This window comes from Monodon monoceros, unplaced genomic scaffold, assembly GCF_005190385.1.
Source record: "Monodon monoceros isolate NGI ecotype Baffin Bay Population unplaced genomic scaffold, NGI_Narwhal_1 Super_Scaffold_5, whole genome shotgun sequence".
NCBI classification, from domain to species: domain Eukaryota; kingdom Metazoa; phylum Chordata; class Mammalia; order Artiodactyla; family Monodontidae; genus Monodon; species Monodon monoceros.
Genome location: NW_021703782.1, coordinates 48,689,164 through 48,708,432, shown reverse-complemented (window position 1 = coordinate 48,708,432; position 19,269 = coordinate 48,689,164). Strand labels below are relative to the sequence as shown.

Here is a 19,269-nt window from a genome sequence, read left to right as displayed (position 1 = left end):
AATGATTTCTACAAATCTCCCAGACATGTGTACCAACAGGTATACATACAAACACACCCAGTTTTATATGAGGGAGTCACACAATCATGCCTCATCATAATTTTTTTTCTACTCACTGGATAATAAATGTCTTTCCATGTCAATAACGTAGGTGTACATCATTAATTGTATTTGATAATATACTATTTCATTGTTTATATAGTTTACTCTGAAAATTCCCTGTTGATGGATATTGGCATTTTTTCATATTTTTTTACTATTTTAATTAATATTATAATAAACTATGCTGTAATTAACATGTTTGTACATAAAATCATTTTATACTTGTGCAATTATTTCCTTGGCTAAACTCCTCAGAAATGAGTTTGCATATTTTACGTTTGGAAAGTATTGCCAGTCTGCCTTTTGTAAAAGTTGCTTTGCATTACACTCTTATGAACACTACTGAGAGTTCTGGCTTTCTCATAATGCCTTTGATACATGAAGTTTTAACAGTCTTTTTTATTTTTATCAATTTGAAAGGCAAAAGAAACTATATCATTCCTTATTTGTAATTTTGACTGTTTGATTGCAAATCTTTTCATTTGTTCTACACCCATTCATATTCTTTTACACATTATCTCATTATGTTCATATATGGGTGTGTGTTTGTTTCTTATAGAATTATAAGAACTCCTTGTGTATCACACATATTAGCACTTTGCCATATAGTGTAAATAATTTTTCCAGTTTGTATTTTAATTTTGTTTGTGTATTTTTGTATGGTTAACATTATTAATCATTTACTTTATGGTTTTTCTTTTGGTGATTTATTTAGAAAGGCTAGCCTCACCGCAGGTGGTGTTGCTCATATTTTAGTCTAGTATTTTTGATTTTTACATTAAATCTTGGATTTTATCTGGAATTATTTTCAGAGAAGTAGTGAGGAAATTAATAATATTTATTTGTGTATGGATGACCAGCTAGCCCCAATACGTTTTAATTCCATCATCTGTCTTTTACCTAGTGAATTAAGATATGCCATTTAGTATATATTTATTATACGTACTTGGATCTATTTCCCGTCTCTCCAGTCAATTCCATTAGTCTTCCTGTCTCTTCTGGTATCGGTATCATACTGCCCTTTTCATGTGTATTTCTTGAAGTTTTAAAATATGGTAAGACATTCTCTTATTACTTTTTGAAAATAGTATTTTGGGCTTTTTTTCATAGTATTTTTAGTTTCATCTTTAGATAGAACACAGTTTTGAATCTTACCTTAATGATTGGCTCCCAAGTTTGAAAACTGATTCATATTTTCAAATTACAGCTCTTTGAAGACACAGGCGTTTTTTTGCTCAGAAGAGTGCTCTAAGATTGTGATGTGTTGGGGTCACTTGGAAGGAGTTATACATGAAAGGGATAATAGTGAAAGATGCTCCTGGAAAAGTAAGCAGGGATCAGATCATGTAGGACCTTATGAGCCATGTTTAAGGAGTTTGACATTTATTCCCAGATCTGAAGAGACTCACTGAAACTTAAGCAGGGGTTGTGACAAGATCCTACTTGTGTTTTAGAAGTCATTTTTTCTACAGTGGAGGATGGATTGAAGAGGGGAAATGACTGGAGAAGAGTAGGGAGACCCTTGTAAGAACATAGGTGAGACAATGCCATGATTACAGAAAAAATTGAATAGATGGTAGAAATGTGATGTGATTGGATGTGAGGGAGATGGCAAGAAAGATGGAGGTGTCAAGGATGAGAAAATGTTCCCAACTGTCTAGAACTGAGTCGAATTTTAATGCAGTTAACATTACTCGTGATTAACATTTCTAACATTATTATTACCATTAGGCATTATTATTATTATTATATTCATGACTCATATTATTATTAAATTAAATAATGACATATTTACATACATATTAATTAAATAATTACTCACTATTCCCTGTTTTTCATTAAAGGCATGTTTCTCAATCTGAGTGTGAGGATTCCATTTTAATAAGAAATCACATTGTAGACTGCTCTTCCCACACGATAGTTGTATTTTTAGCAGCAGTTGACTTCTGCAATGTTTCGAAGGACTTTTAATTTTATTACTAACAACATCATAAGCATATATTATTCATGCTACATATTTTTTTAGGGCTAAATAAAGGTCAAATGGCAATACTGCAGTTGAGAGTGGTGGAACTCTTATAATAACTTTTCAACCTCCCCTCCCCCCTGCCTCAAAATCTGTAATTCACAGGTTTAGAACTACTGGTCGAAACAATTCTCTGTGAATTTGTTTTGAAGATTTTAACCTCAGATGTGCACTATTGCCCCTTCTATTGGAAAAGGTAGTTGCAGAACATAGAGTCCTCTTCCTTCTTGAAAGATATGCTATTAGATAGGGGAAAAGTGATTAACAAATGTATTTAGCATAAACAAGAATTTGTTAAATGTAACAAGTCAAACATTTTAACTAGCCTAGACAAGTTTAGACATGAGGAATTTTAGTGACATTGTTTCTCTTCTGTATCATTATACAAATAATTCTACAACTATGTCAGTAGAGGATTTTTTTGTTTCTTCATTTATTTAATATTGAATTAATTGTACTCTATACTGTATAATGTGAAGTATATCGTAAAAATACTTCTTATTCATCAAAGCATAAAATTATGCTTTGTGCTCTTTCTGTAATTCATTGAGAGTAGCAGTCAGTAACTTAGAGTGTATGCCTCTTTCCCACTTGTTAAAAATTCAAAGGAATGCCTTATGGAATTATACTGCCACTTAATTTCACCTCTCAGAGTGGTTAGTGTCTACACAACACATTGCTGTGATATAGTAAAAAACCACTATTCATTAAAATTTAATTATAGTTGATTTTTGCTTCTAAAGGCTCTTTATCTGTGAAAACTTTATTATTTTTGTGTTCCTGAAAATTTTCTAGAACAATGAGCTTTTATCTAGCTTCCGTGAGATGGTTTTTTCTGACATAGAAAACCACTGATGGTTTATTGGCGTTGACCTTCTCAGTCAGTGCTGCTCTTCAGTTTCGAACCATGTGTTCTTAGAATTGTGGAACATTTTTCTCTTGCATAAAACTGGCCAAATATGCTTTTTGTGCTTATGATATAAAGACAAGATTTAAACTAACTCCCAACAGCAGAGGTTCTTGAAATGTAGAATGGTATACTGCATAATTTAAAGAGTCTCTCCGTGTTCATCATTTTACATGGATAGTATTGTAACACAAGTAATGACAGATTAAGACATGCCTAGCAGAGGAAAAACTAAATTACACGACTTTTATTAAGGCATAAATAAACCTATTAACCATTATTTGGAATACCAATTAGTAGAAAGAACACTGACAATTTTATTTATCTACATTAAATACAGTTATTAATTACAGACCTGATGAATCTAGCAGTAAGCAGGCCATGTTGGATATGCTGGGACCTTAAGTCCATTATATGAGAGGGATGATTACCAAAATCCTACGGGGAAATGAGTAATTGTAGTTGTAAAATGTTAATTGCCTTGGAATAAGGCAAGTTATATTTTCTTGTCTGAGAATATAAATAGTGTGACATTAAAGTAATAAGCTTCAGTAGTTGTAAATAGAAAATGAATTTGTTAGGTTTTAAAACAAAGAAAGGAGTGATGATTTTTTAGTGTCATAGTGTTCAGTACAAATGACATACTGTAAATACATGCAGATTTTCTTTAGATACATTATTTAGTAGGTGGGCTATTTCTTACATAGTGAAAGTTGATATAGGCGGGGACTTCTTGAATGGATTACTACAGGTGGGTGGGAATGATATAACTGAGAAAATATTTTCATTGTGTTGTGACTGGCAGTGTTGTGAAATGAACAAGAGACAATTCTTATTTTTCTGTGCTTTTTTTCTTTTTCTTTGAAGATCCAAATTCCAGAATTTGTGGACATTTGCTTATAGGAGCAGCCAAGAATTCTTTTGCAAAACTCATGGATAAAATTAATCTGGCAATGGACAGTATACCTTTGCACAGGAACAGGAGTATTAGATATGTGGAAAAAGATTCCCTGGTTCAGAGGCTGGCCCGTGGACTTCATAAAGTAAACACACTGGCCCTGAAATACGGTCTACGTGGCCACGTGCCCATTTTGGTATGTATGCAATTTCATTAAATAGGGATTTTAGGACTTGTAAATTTAATTCCGAATCAAATTTATTTGTAGTTTATATTAGTTGTACACGAGTGTAGGTAGATTTCTTTTAGATTTCATGTAATAGTTTAATATGATAAATAAAAGAACTTCCAAATAAGTATCCATAATATCAAAATACAAAAGTTCTGGCATGAGTTCTGAATTAACTGTTCTGTACGAGTATACTGCAACAGAATTGTGTGAGACATAAACAATTATCTTTTCTGTTTTCTAGCCATCTAGATTATTTCTTTTCTTCATTTTTCATTTCATATAAGGCAAATTATTGGTCACATAAAAAAATAAAGCCTTCGTTTTAAGTTTTAGAAAGAGCTGGTATTGTTTTCTGTATAACCTAAGTTACATTTAATTTGGTAAAATGACCATTGCTATGGACTTACTAGTAAATCTGAAGTGACTTTTTGTAAAATTGCTCTTATTTGACAATAGAAAAGCACAGCATCATTACAGAAGCAAATATTTGGATTTACACAAAGACTGCACACAGCAGAAGTGGAGCGCCGCTCACTACGCTTAGAGGTCACAGAACTGAAACGAAATGTGAATGAACTGAAGAAGGAGCTTGACAAAACCCAGGGTCTTCAGATGCAGTTGAATGAAGTTAAGCAGTCAGTAAGTATATATGATTTAAAAACTATGGCTTTGGTGAGCTCTCCTCTGATATAAAATATGTATGATATACATATGTATATAAAATATCACAGGGCAAATATATATGTTTGTTTTCCTTAACTTTTTATTATGTTTCCTTTTTCAAATAATCAAATCCAATTAATAGAATTTCTTTTTCTTTAGAAAAATTCCCTTCTAAAATTCCCCAACAGTAATGTATTATACATTTCAAATTTGCTAAGAGACTAGAACTTAAATGTTCTCACCACAAAAAAGAAGTAATAATTATGTGACTTAATAGAGCTAGCTAGGGCTGCAGTGGAAATTGTTTTGCAAGTTAGAAGTGTATCAAATGAATACATTGTACATCTTAAACTTAAGCAGTGTTGTGTGTCAATTAAATAAAAAGCACAGCATCATTAAAATCATCTCAAAAAACATTGAAAAAAAAGATTTATTCCAGATGCTTAAAGGAGTACTGATTGTGTCAGCAGAGCTTATAGCTCTGTTAAAATGTATACTGTGACTGAAAGTATAGAAAATGATTAAGCTGTAGTTAGGATGGTTAACTGCTATGGCAAATAAACTTTGGTTGAGTAACTGGCTCGCAGCAAGAGCAAAGAACGTGTTCCAAGAAATGTTTAGTGTGAATTTCTTCCACTGAAGTGTAGAAATAAAAATAAGATTAATTGAAATAATAATTGAAGGAATGATGTATGTAATTTTTATATTTGACATCCAATTATGTAGTATAAAGTTATAAAGTGATGATTTCTAACATTTGATGATCATATTGAACATGTATCAGGCACCGCCCCTAAGCACTTTAAGGTGTTGATTCATTTAGTCCTCTCATATCAATAATAATTCAATAATATTATTATCCTTTTTTTTTTTTTAACAGATGAGGAAATGTAGGGCACAGAACAGCTAAGTAACTTGCCGAAAGTCACACAGTTAGTATGTGGAAATGACAGGATTTGAACCTCGGTATTCTGACTCCAAAACGCAGACTTTTAACCACTTCACTAAAGTGGTTAATGTTCATATCCAGCTATGTTAATAAAGGATCGTTTTACTAAAAACAGAATAGATGGGAAAATGATGCTGTTTTCCTCTTTAAAAATCAGGGAGTGTGCCTGCAACCATCATCTTTCATTTATTTCAGGCAAAGTATACAGGCAAACAAAATAGCTTCTTATAGTTCATCTAAAATTGTAACGTAAAGGGACACATCCTGCCCACCAAAAGTGATTTAGTACCTGCACTGTTTTGGAATATCATGTTCATCTACTGACAGGTGTTCTTTAATAGCTAACTCCCATGATCATCTACTGACAGTTGTACTTTAATAGCTAACTCCCATGATCTTTTTATTGTTTTTGGTTTATTAGCTCCATACAACTGCTTTCACACACTATCTCTTTCTTATTCTGCATTGCTGTACTTGTTTGACCCTATTTAGTCACAGAAGAGTGAACAGAATTGCGCCAGTCTCTGGGAGGGATATATGGACAAGAGAAAGGCTAACATTAGCTAAGTTTTTAGGTAAAGGAGAAATTTTGGAAGAGTGGGAAGAAGTCCTGCAAAATGACGGGGATCTTCATTTATAGAGGCCTAGTAGATTGCAAAGAACAGAATGTTCTGATGGCAAGGAGTGGTAATTTAAAACAGAATAACAAGTAAAAGGTAGAAGAAGTACAAAAATACTTGTTCACAAAACCCAGAGAAGTGCTGTGTCATTAGCGAATAGAGGGATGTTAAAAAGTTGACACCTCAAATTCTTTTCAACAGTGGGAAAGTTATCAGTCTTAAATAGATTTATATACACTTAGTGTGATTAAGAGACCTGCATGGTTTCCTTTAGTTTTCCACATATATTTCTCAGGTTACCTACCATTTGTGAAACATTTCTGTTCTTTGTACCTCAAGATCAAGGTGTCTCTTGCCATTTGTTGTAACTAATTTTTGTTTGTTTAAGAGTTTTGCACAGGAGATAATACAAGTATGTCCTGTCCTGGATTCCATACCCCTTAAGAGATGGCCCCTCTCTAGAACTGTCAGTTATTCCAGAGCAGATGTAGTCATGATATTGTAAAAGTTGTGCAGAGTTTTATTGGCAGGTGTTTATATATGAATAGATATTCTTTTATTCAGCAAATACCTACTGAGAAGCTACTGAATGCCAGGCACTCCTCTGTGTGATGGGTGAGCAAGCTGAAGGAGGTCTCTGCCCTGTGGAGCTCACATCCTTAAATGTGTGGTTTGTGGAAGGGTGCGGACAGGCAGTAAAAAAGTGAACAACTATTTAAGGTGAATTTAGATAATGATAATGGCTGTGAAGAAAATACAAGAAGATGGCAATAGCGTGAGTGGTGGTGGGAGTGAGAGAGGTATGGTGTGGTAAGGACTCTCCAAGGAGAGGGTAGTTTGACCAGGGAAACCTGAATGGTAACATACACTGAACACAGACTTTCAGGTAATCCTTTAAAAGCATTTGAACTTGTTGAAAGCTTTAATTCCCACATCGTTATCTTTATAAAAAGTGCTCATGTCTCAAGATTTAAACCGAGCGTTATGGATTTACTTAGAACATGAATATTTCCTGAGATTTTATTTGACTAAAAATTATAAATTTGGGAGTATAGCTGTTGTGCTTTAAAAATCAGAGTGATGTGGGACTTCCCTGGTGGTCCAGTGGTTAAGCCTCCACGCTTCTACTACAGGGGGCATGGGTTCAATCCTTGGTTGGGGAACTGCATGTTGCATGGCACGGCCAAAAAAAAAAAAAAAAATCAGAGTGATATTTTTTATCTTGACTTAGGAAATTAAGAAAAATGAATTGTACTTTTGTCATATATCAGATATTTAAAAATGTTTGTATTCTCTTTATGTTAGCAAATAGAGTTCTGAAGATTAAATGATACAACAATGCAGTTAGCTTATAATTAAAATTTTTTTCTTTGTTCAGAAATTGATCACCCATGAGAAGTTTGCAAGTGCATGTGAAGAATTGAATAATGCATTACTACGGGAACAGCAGGCTCAAATGCTATTGAATGAGCAGGCACAGCAACTACAGGAGTTGAATTATAGGCTTGAATTACATTCCAGTGAGGAAGCTGACAAAAACCAAACTCTTGGAGAAGCTGTTAAGGTAGAAAACATCCCTCGCATAAGGGTTTATTTCTTCCAGGTTTGGGTCTTTGAGGGAATCATGTACATCTCTTGAACAGGGAAGAAATCCCAAGATATGAAATTTTATTCTGTAAGAACTTATAAGGATGGGACTTCCCTGGTGGCGCAGTGGTTAAGAATCAACCTGCCAATGCAGGGGACATGGGTTCGAGCCCTGGTCCGGGAAGATCCCACATGCCGCTGAGCAACTAAGCCCATGAGCCACAGCTACTGAGCCCACGTGCGACAACTACTGAAGCCCGTGCTCCTAGAGCCCATGCTCCACAACAAGAGAAGCCACCGCAATGAGAAGCCTGTGCACCGCAACGAAGAGTAGTCCCCGCTCGCTGCACCTAGAGAAAACCCGTGCTCAGCAACGCAGACCCAGTGCAGCCAAAAATTAAATAAATAAATTTATTTATTTTAAAAAAAAAAGAACTTATAAGGATGCAATGAAACATGGTTCTGGGACCTCAATTCCAAGCTTGATTCACATGTATTGAAGATGTACAAGTAGGCTTTGCCGGTTGGAAACCAAGTAGAGATTTTGTTTTTTTTTTTTTTTTTTTTGCGGTACGCAGGCCTCTCACAGTTGTGGCCTCTCCCGTTGCGGAGCACAGGCTCTGGATGCGCAGGCTCAGTGGCCATGGCTCAACGGGACCAGCCGCTCCGCGGCATGTGGGATCTTCCCGGACCGGGGCACGAACCCGTGTCCCCTGCATCGGCAGGCGGACTCTCAACCCCTGCGCCACCAGGGAAGCCCCCAAATAGAGATTTTTCCGGTAATAATTTTATTCTTTGTTTCACTTATCTTCATTTTTTCCTGTCCTTAGTTCTTTTCTTTTTCTTGTTTTATGCCCTCCAAACATTGAAAATCCACATGTCTTTTGGATGTGAAAGGTTTTGGGTCTAGGTATCTCTGATTCTTATATTAAGTGTTTGAGGAGGGGGCGGTTAGAAAGAGTTGGTCTCCCTGTCATTTATTTGTGGGAAAGGTGTTTAGAAGGGAAAAAAGAAGTTACAATAAAATAATTGTCATTTAGAAAACTTCATTAATGGATTTAGGACTACGATATCTTTTGGAAATGTTGGCTATAAAATGTAATAGAATTATAGATTATGATTATAGTATGTGTAAAATTTTTACTAGTGAGGTTATACACACTGGAATGGAACAACGAATTCCAGGAAAACCAACATGATGTAACACAGCCTATATAGTAGGTATCATACCTAATACAGTAAACAACTCCGAGTTGGTATATAATTTATTATAAAAATAATATATATTTATTCAATACTAATACAAATGCTAATAATAAAAGTCAAAATTTGTCGAGAGCTTACTGTTTGCCAAGCACTGTGTTAAATACTTTCTAAATACTTATCTCATATAATCCTCACACAAACTCTATGGGATTATTCTCATTTCATAGAAGAGAAAACTGAGATACAGAGAGGCACATAACTTGCACAACCATTAGTAAGTTACAAATCTAGGGAATCAGATTTTATATCTGCCTTCCTAATCACGACATTAACTATATTACTGATGGACAGCATACATAGGCCAAGCTCTGTGCTGCGGTCTCTACGTGAATTGTTTTGTTTCATTCTTAAACTACCACTATGAAATTGGTACTATTATTGTTCTCACTCCTTTCGATGAAATTGAGAGAGTTCAGTGGACTTGCTCAGGGTCTCCTCGCCTGTAAATGTTGAAACCGGGATTTAGTTTTTTAAAAAAAGTATTAAAAATCATTAACCAAAGTCCTTAGGTTAATTAGGTAGATTTAGATTTATTTCAGTTTCCTTTTCTTTATTATTTTTTTCTTTTTTGCTATTATAAGTAATTCTAAGATAAGCAGCCCTGTCGCTAAATCTTTATACACATATTGCAATTAGTTCCTCAGGATTAATTCCTAGGTAAAGAATTACTAGGTCTATAGCCACATATGTTTTAAAGTGTAAATATTATCAACTGGCCTACAGCAGATTTTACATTCTCTCCTAAAATGCATGAGAATTTCACTTTTTACCCAAGCTGGCTATTACTATTAAAATTTTTTTTGGCCAATTTGATCAATATATCATTGTTACTTGAATTTTATTTCTTTGATTGCTAGTCAGGTTGATCATTTTTATAATTATATTGGTCACTAGACAACATTTTTATGCTTCATGTCCCATTAATAGATAAAGTAATTAGCCATGCTTTGAAAAAGCATTTAACTCAGAGTCTTTTCTTTTTGAAATAGCTTGTAGTTGAGTTTAGGTATAGTATCTATCAGCAGATAAAAAAGCTGTTCATATTAATTTCTTTAAAATGTGAGTAGCTTAAATATTGTTGTCAGGAGTGGAGAATTGTTTAATTACTATCTCTTAGTGAGAATTAGCAGGTAATTGTTTAATTACTATCTCTTAGTTAGAACTAGCAGGTAATGTGAAAACGCTCTCTTGTGGGCGGCAGTGTGGTTCAGTGGAAAAAGCACTGGCCTTGGAACAAGTATTTTCAAATTGAAATCCCAGTACTGTCACTTGGGCAAATAACCTTTCTGAGCCTCAGTTTCCTCTTCTGCAAAATTAGGCATCATAATACTTAAAGCTACAGAATTTTTATGAGAATTAATTAAGATACTGTTTGAAAAGTAAGTATATGCTTGATGAATATTCTTTTGTGCTTTTCAGTAATACTTAAATAGTTTTTTTGTGTGTCCTTTGTATAACTTCTTTTAAAAAATAAACTGTATTGCTGCTGCTTCTGTCTAAAAATAAAATAAGATCAGGAATAGAATATATGGAAAATACAAAAGAGAAAACAAGTTATTCATAACTTATCTAACAACACCACTGTTTACATTTTGGGGTTTTGGTCTCAGCTCAGTAGTGTCTAAGTAGAAACTAAGATGAAATTTTCTCTGGAAGGAAGCTTGCCTAATTACGTTTCTTCAAGAGCTTCTGCAAGCTAAACTCAACCAAGTAACCGGCCTGTGAATAAAGAGACACATTAATCTTATACACATTGCTAAACTTCTTTGTAAATTCTAATAATACTTTATCTGTACTTTCTAGGGTTTTCTATGTAGACCATCATATTATTTCTTCTATAGTACCAGTTTTGTTTCTCCTTTCCAAATCTTAATCCTTTAATTTACTTTCCCTTCCTTATTGTAATGGCTAGGATACAATGCTGAATAGAAGTAGAGACAACAGCCATCCTTGTCTTGTTCTCAATCTTAACAAGAATTTTTCTAACATTTCTCCATTAAGAAGGAAGTTTGGTATAGGTTGCTATAAATTGCTATAAGTTGATAATCCTTATCGGGTTAAGGGAGTTATCTTCCTAGATTATGCACAATTTAAAAAATCATAAATGGATGTTGGATATTGTCAATACATTTTTATGCATCTACTGAGATAATCATATGATTTTTCTCTCTTATTCTGTTAGCAAGTTGAAATATATCAGGAATTGGCAAACTATGGCCCATAGCCTGTGTTTATATGGCTTGTGAGCTGATAATTGTTTTTACGTGTTTAAAGGATCATAAACAATGAAAAATCAAACAAAACCAAAGAAGAAGAAGTGACAGACTGCATGTGACATACAAAGGCTAAAATATTTCCTCTCTAAAGTTTGCTGACCCTTGAATTATTACATTATTAAGTATTCTAATGTTAAGCCAGCGTTGCATTCCTGAAATAAACCCAACTTGGTTGTGGTGACATTTTTTTAAATACTTTGCTGTGCTCAGTTTAAAATTTTTCACCTATGGCTTTTAAATCTGTGTTCCTAATCGTAATCATCTTGTAATTTATCTCTCTCATACTGTCCTTGTCACTTTTTGGTATCAAGGTTTTGCTATCATGAAAGGACTTCTCACTCCAAACATGTGGAGTAGAAACTGGATAAAATATAACAAATGAATTGTGGGGTATATAGCCAAGCTTAAAACAAAGTGAGAAAAATGCTCCTGTACTAGAAATAAGAAGGATATCTAAAAGCAAATGGTGAGAGGAGGTAAAGTCTAAATGGCTCATTGGGCTGTGCAAATCTCTTTGGAGGCTGAAGTTGATAATCATAACATTAGGGAAATCTAGGCTTCAAGCCCTATGGACTAGAAAAGAGCTGCCTGTGTGAACCTTAGGGTCTGGAAGGGCTGCCCTACTATGAAAATGTGGCCTAGAAAGCCCCTACCTACCAGCTACAGGGGATTTGATATTTACTCTGGATACGGAGTAGGAAAAAAGTCACAAAGAAATTGGAACCCCAGGCTGTGCTACACGTGGATGTAGGTTCTTAGTTTATGCTACTTTTATGTCCAAGGATTTAGCTGAGAAATTATCTTCAAAATGGTCCAATCCTTGTAGAACCAGCGTGACCTTTTAGAGGTAAACTTGAAAATATTCAGTGAGGAATGCTTCTGTAGCTCACAGAACACACAAAAGACTTTATGCAAAATTCAATATTACAAAACATGTAAAGAAATGAGTTGCACATCAATTGAGAACATTTACATCTGAGGTGGTAGGAATACTTAAAGTACTGGCAGGCGCTTTAAAAGATACTTGAAGTGTTTTTTAAATGTTCTAATAAGGCATGGGTAGATATAAGACAAGAAGTGAAAATATAATCATTGAAATTAAAAACTCAGTGAACGATTTGAACGTTGGGTAGACATTAGTGAAAAGATACTAGCGAATTGAAAGTTAGCTGAGGAAAAAATATATTAATACATGGCTCAGTGCATTTTGACAAAGGTATACATATGTCTAAGTACCACCAGAGTCAACATATAGGACATTTTTTTTTATCCCCGAAATTTTCCTTGTACTTCTTTCCACTCAATTCCCTTTTTTTTTTTTTTTTTTATACTCTCCCTGCTCTATCCTGGCAGCCACTTATCCAGTATCACTTTAGATTAGATTTGCTTTTACTAGGGTTTCACATAAATGGAATCAGACAATATGTACTATTTGTATCTGACTTCTTTCATTTAGGGTAGCATTTCTGAGATTCATCTATGTTGTTTCTTTATATCGTTGAATAGTATTCCATTACGTGGATATACACCAATTTGAATTTATCCATTCACCTGTTGATAGACGTTTAGACTGTTTTCATTTAGGGCTATTATGAACAAAGCTGCTAAGAACATTCTTGTACAAATCCCTATGTGGACACACGTTTTGACTACTCTTGGGTAATACCTAGGAGTGGAAATTCTGGGTTGTATGGTAAGAGTATGTTTAAAATTTTAAGAAATTGCCAAAGTCTTTTTCCAAAAGGGCTGCACGATTTTGCATTTCCAATAGCAGTGGAATATGAGTTCCATCAGCTTCGTATCCTGGCGAGTACTTGGCACTGTCAGTCTTTTTAAGTTTATCTGTTATAGTGAGTGAGTAGTGGTATCTTTTTTGGTTTTATTTTGCATTTCACTGATGACTAATGATGTTAAGCGTCTTTTAGTATATTTATTAGTCATTCATATGTCTTCCTTGTGAAATATATGTTCCAGTCATTTGATATTTTAAACTTTGGGTTGTTTGTTTTCTTATTCCGTTGCAAGAATTCTTTCTATTTTCTGTGTACAAGTCTTCTGTCAGGTGTGTATTGAGAATATTATCTTCCATTCTATGATTTGCCTTTTCATTTTCTTAACAGTATCTTTCAAGTAGAAGAAGTTTTAAATTTTGAAGAGTTTTAAATGTTACGGTTCATTTTTATCTTTTACATAAGAAATGTTTGCCTACTCTGATGCAGAAAGATTTTTGCCTGTGTTTTCCTTTAGCAGATTTATTTTTTAAGCTTTTACCTTTAGGTCTGTGATTCATTTTGAGTTAATTTTTATATATGGTTTGATGTAAGGGTTGAATAGATGTTGAGTTGTTCCAGTGCTACTTGTTGAAAAGATGATCCTTTCTCTCTACAGTTACCTTGGCCCCTATATTGAAAATCACTGTGTGTGTTTACTTATTTACTTTTGGACTTTATTTCTGTTTCAGGCATCTGTATGTCTGTCTTTATGCAAATTCTATATTGTTTAATTTACTGTGCCTTTATAGGAAGTCTTATAGTTCATATCTTTGAGGTGCTGTAAGTTTTGCACTTTTTTTTTTTTCAAAAATTGTTTTGGCAGTTTAAGTCCATTGAATTTCCATACAAATTTTAGAAGAAGCTTGTCAGTTTTCTGTAAGACATCAAATTTATTGGTATAAAGTTGCTTATAATACTTCATTCTTACCCTTTTTTTTTCTTTTTTTTTTTCTTTTTGGCCACGCTGCACGGCTTGTGGGATCTTAATTCCCCAACCAGGGATTGAACCTGCACCCTCAGCAGTGAAAGCGCACGGTCCTAACCACTGGACAGCCAGGGAATTCCCTCATTATTATCCTTTTAATGTTTGTAGGATCTGTTGTGTTAATCCCTCATTTATTTCTAAACCGGTAATTTGTGATCTTTCTTTCTCTCTTTTTTTTCTCTAGTTAGATGCTTATCAGTTTTGTTGTTCATTTCAAAGAACACATTTTGGCTTTGTTAACTTACACTATTTGTTTTCTATGATACTTGTTTCTGTTCTTATTTTTATTATTTCCATTCTTATGTATACTTTGGGTTAGTTTATCTCTTCTTTTTCTAGCTATTAAGGGGTAAATTTATTAGGTCAGAGATCAGCAAAGTATCACCCAAGGTCAAATCTAGCCCACCATCTGTATATAAAGTTTTATTGGAATGCTGCCATGCCCATTTATTTACATATTGTCTATAGCTGCTTTTGTCTTACAGTCTTTGAGTTGAAACAGAGACCATATGGCCTGCAATGCCTAAAATATTTACTACCTAGCCCTTTAGAGGTATTGAGTATTTTTCAGAACTTAAAACAAAAAACCTCTGCTATTGGCTAATTAGGTATTCCTCTTCGTTTTATTTTTTAGGTGTTGCTCTAGTGTTTATAATATGCTTCCTTCACCTAGCACAATCTGTCTTCAAATGATATTATACCACTTTATGTATAACATAAGAATCTTATAGCATTATACTTTTATTTCTCCTCTCCTTTTCTCTTCATTGTTGTTGTCATAGATTTTACTTTTACATATGTTATAAATCTCTCAATTCATTGTTATTATTTTTGCTTTAAATAGTAGATTAAAATTTATTTATTTATTTATTTATTTTTGGCTGCTTTGGGTCTTTGTTGCTGCACACAGGCTTTCTCTAGTTGTGGCAAGCAGGGGCTACTCTTCGTTGCGGTGTGTGGGCTTCTCATTGTGGTGGCTTCCCTTGTTGTGGAGCACAGGCTCTAGGCATGTGAGCTTCAGTAGTTGTGGTACACGGGCTCAGTAGTTGTGGCTCACAGGCTCAGTAGTAGTGGCTCGCGGGCTCTAGAGAACGGGCTCAGAAGTTGTGGCGCACAGGCTTAGTTGCTATGCGGCATGTGAGATCTTCCTGGGCCAGGGCTCAACTCCATGTCCACTGCATCAGCAGGTGGATTCTTAACCACTGCGCCACCAGGGAAGTCCCTAAATAGTAGCTTTTTAGAGAAATTAAAACAAGCAAACAATTGTCTTTCATCAATGCCCACATATTTACCATATTTGAACCATATTTCCTTTTTATGACTTATATTTTCATCTAGTATTATTTTCCTTCTGCTTCAAGAACTTCCTTTAACATTTTGTGTAGTACATGTCTTTATTTCTGGGAAGTATTCAGTACTTTACCTTATGGGTAACCACGCTCTGAGAACCACTGGTGTAAAGTTCTTGAGAAGACCTGGGAAAGATAAGAGCCAGAGTACAAGTGGAGGGTTGGCTTTAGATAGAAGGGACACCTCCTTATATATGTAGAAAAAGGGATGGTTAGATGAGGGCAGTTATTAGTAAACTTTCTCACTGATGCTTCTTTCTTTGTGAAGGAGGCAAACTCATACGCTTTGAATATGGAGGGAATTTGGAGGAGGAAGGCAGTTGGAGAGTAGAGTAGATTTGAAATAGTCATTGTAGAGGGTAGGGAGACCAAGTCAACCATAGAAATATGACCAATGTGCCAGTAGAAATATAATTGGAGGGCCCCTTTGAGACTGATCATTATGGTTAAACAATAAATATGAAAGGATATTTGTTTGATATCAGAGAGCAGGCTACCTGAATCAGTGCTTTTGGAGGCAGAACAAGTTATGGGATAATAAGGTTCAGAGTTTGAGTATGGAATGGGGTTAAGTAGAGGCCATGAAGAGGCCAAGGAAATGGAGAGGTCATATTTTTAGATGTGTTGCCCATATTATCTTTCAGGTTACCTAGATTGATGGAGTAGGTATTGGAGTGAGACAAAAGCTATGAACCTGTTACATGTAGCTGAGAATCAGCATAAGCGTATTTTTAGTGAGTAGTATTTCCAATAGATGTAACTGAGTCTAGCGTCTGGAGCTACACTAACTTGGTAGCCACTAGCCACATGTGGCTAATTAAATTAATTAAAATTAAAAATTCAGTTCCTCAGTCACACTATCTACATTTCAAGTGTGCAGTAGCCTCATGTGGCTAGTGACTGCCGTATTCGCAGCACAGATATAGAAAATACCTGTCATCACAGAAAGTTCTATTGGACAGAGCTGGTGTAGAGGACAGGTGCATCTAGGCCTTTAGCAGACCCTTTAGGCATGGAAATCGAAACTTAACTGTAATATTCTTTCCATTAGGCAGAAACCTTTTAGAGCCAAAGGGCTTAGGAGAGACAAGCTCTTCCTATTGCTGATCTTGAGTGAATAGAACTAGTTTAATAGTTATAAAGTTCTCTAAGAACTCTTAAGTCAGTGAAGGGGACGTACTTTGAAGGTAGGAACTATAATTAGTTAGATATAGCACATCTCTCTATTGTTGGGACTATAGACAAATGAATATGGAAATGTGGTATGGAAAAAAGTAGAACAAGTTGAAGATTTGTTTATTTTTATTTTTTCCCCATTCCCCTAATCTGTTCCTGAGATATTTTATATTGTTGACCTGGTCGATAGTACCTTTAGTGCTACTATACTTCTGAGGCAGTTTTGTTAGGCAACATTTCTTTATTTAATATGGGTAGTTTGTAAAACAACAAAAGCTATGCATCTAATGTATTTTTTTTCTTGACTTAAAGTAAGCTTGTGTTTAAATTTAGTAACTACTTAAACTAAGCATTTTATCTGGGATCCTGCCTTTCATATTTTTATGTTTAATAGAACTCAGCTTCTATTTAATGGTAGACACTCTATATTAATGGAGTAGGTGAAAAACTGAAATAAAGTGTTACTTTAATGAGAGAGTGAACCTGTGGATAAAATACTTGCAGGAGCTAATACAGAAATGTGTACCTTAAAATGGGTTGCTGCTGTGACAATACCTAAAAGTATGAGGCACTGGCCTAGAGATGAGGTGGTTTGTGGTGAGGAAATTGATATCAGAGGTGTAAAGGTAGAAATTCATATTAAGCTGTGGCAACATTTGATAAAACTGTACTTGTGATAATTTAGGAAGAAAACTTCCCCTATAGTTGTAGGGGAAGTGGTTCGAAAGAATTAATGGTATGTGTTGGCTTTGACATTCTGCTCTGAACAAGCTATTACAAGAAAGAAAGGAACTCAGGAAAGAATTAGTTGTCTTATGAGCATAAATAAAAGGGAAGAGAGAGTGAGTCTAGAAATCTGGGGCCTAGAAGGAGCTGATTATGACTAAGTCCCATGGCAAAGAACAAATTAGGGGTATGGCTTTCTTATTCTAACCTGCTATCTTAGATGGCCTCAAGATAACAACCATTAAGTTCAAGTATACACACTATACCTGTGTGCACAAATGGCTATGTGGAAACAGGAAAACCAGTAGTGAGGATAATCTCCAAGAAAGAATCTTGTATTTATTGGCACATGGCACTGACTGGAATCAAACAAATTAAAAGCCTACCAACTTTTGTGTTGCCAAGAAATCACAAATCTGGACTAAAATAACCTTATACTGTTTAAGTCTTAAACAGTAAGCCTTAAACGGTCTATTCATTTATCATTTTAATTGATGCTCAGAATTCCATACTGTAAATAATTCATTTATTTAGTTATTTGTCTGCTGATGGGCATTAGATTTGTGTCATTTTTTAAGGTATTATAGGTTTGAGTAAGGAGACTGAATTCCTGACAGTGCCGGCCAAGTTAGATCTAGTTCTGGTGCATACCTGAAACTCAATAACTTTTTATTGAATTTAGTCAAATAGTAGAGTTACTGTTTGCACTTGCGTATGCAGTGGAATAATTGGTCAGGATAATTAAATTTTAGACGAGGGACATGTGATTTGCAGTTTCAATGAATGGAAGGCCTTGGGAATGCCATGGTATTGACATTTGTGGTATTCCTTTTGGCACTTGAGGTATTCCTAGTGTTAACCAATTCTATTAGTAACAGAGAAATATTGAAAAACAAAACATCTGAAATAGCCCATTTATCTCCCCAAATAATTTTTTTTTTTTTTTTTTTTTTGCGGTACGCAGGCCTCTCACTGTTGTGGCCTCTCCCGTTGCGGAGCACAGGCTCCGGACGCGCAGGCTCAGCGGCCATGGCTCACGGGCACAGCCGCTCCGCGGCATGTGGGATCTTCCTGGACTGGGACACGAACCTGTGTCCCCTGCATCGGCAGGCGGACTCTCAACCACTGCGCCACCAGGGAAACCCCTCCCCAAATAATTTTGATACATGTAGCTGGTACCAACCTGGGACTAGACTCATCTTCTGAAAATCCATTCCATGGCCCCATAGTGAATTGGTTTCTCCTAGTTGGCCTACAAATTGTAATTTGATGATGCATTTCTTTGACTGAGTGTATAGTTGATGTTTGCATAATATGTTAAAAGCAAAATAGACCATAGGCTCATAGATAATATGCTGATGGGGCAATTAGACTCCGATAAATAAAAATTTAGGAAATGATAGTAATTTATGAACTGATAGCAAGCAAGGGGAAGGATACAGAAACAGAATGACATAATTACTTTTCTGAGACGACATTGCTTATATGAAAAGAGATTTTTAAATTTTGCTCTCTCTCTAGTAAGTTTGACATTGAAAATGACTTCCCTGGTGGCGCAGTGGTTGAGAATCTGCCTGCCAATGCAGGGAATATGGGTTCGAGCCCTGGTCTGGGAAGATCTCACATGCCCTGGAGCAACTGGGCCCGTGAGCCACAGCTACTGAGCCTGCGCGTCTGGAGCCTGTGCTCCGCAACAAGAGAGGCCGCGATAGTGAGAGGCACGCGCACCGCGATG

General features: G+C 35.2%; 1 protein-coding gene across 8 annotated transcripts in view; it reads left to right on the top strand.

Annotated features, from left to right (window-relative positions):
• The window catches only part of CCDC171 (coiled-coil domain containing 171), a 359,296-nt gene that overhangs the window by 198,684 nt on the left and 141,343 nt on the right, over positions 1–19,269 (top strand). For all 8 annotated transcript variants that reach the window (XM_029203361.1, XM_029203357.1, XM_029203362.1 and 5 more), the window contains 3 exons: positions 3,903–4,129; positions 4,622–4,804; positions 7,776–7,961. In XM_029203361.1, the coding sequence (XP_029059194.1) occupies positions 3,903–4,129; positions 4,622–4,804; positions 7,776–7,961 (596 nt within the window). The remainder of the gene's footprint in view (positions 1–3,902; positions 4,130–4,621; positions 4,805–7,775; positions 7,962–19,269) is intronic.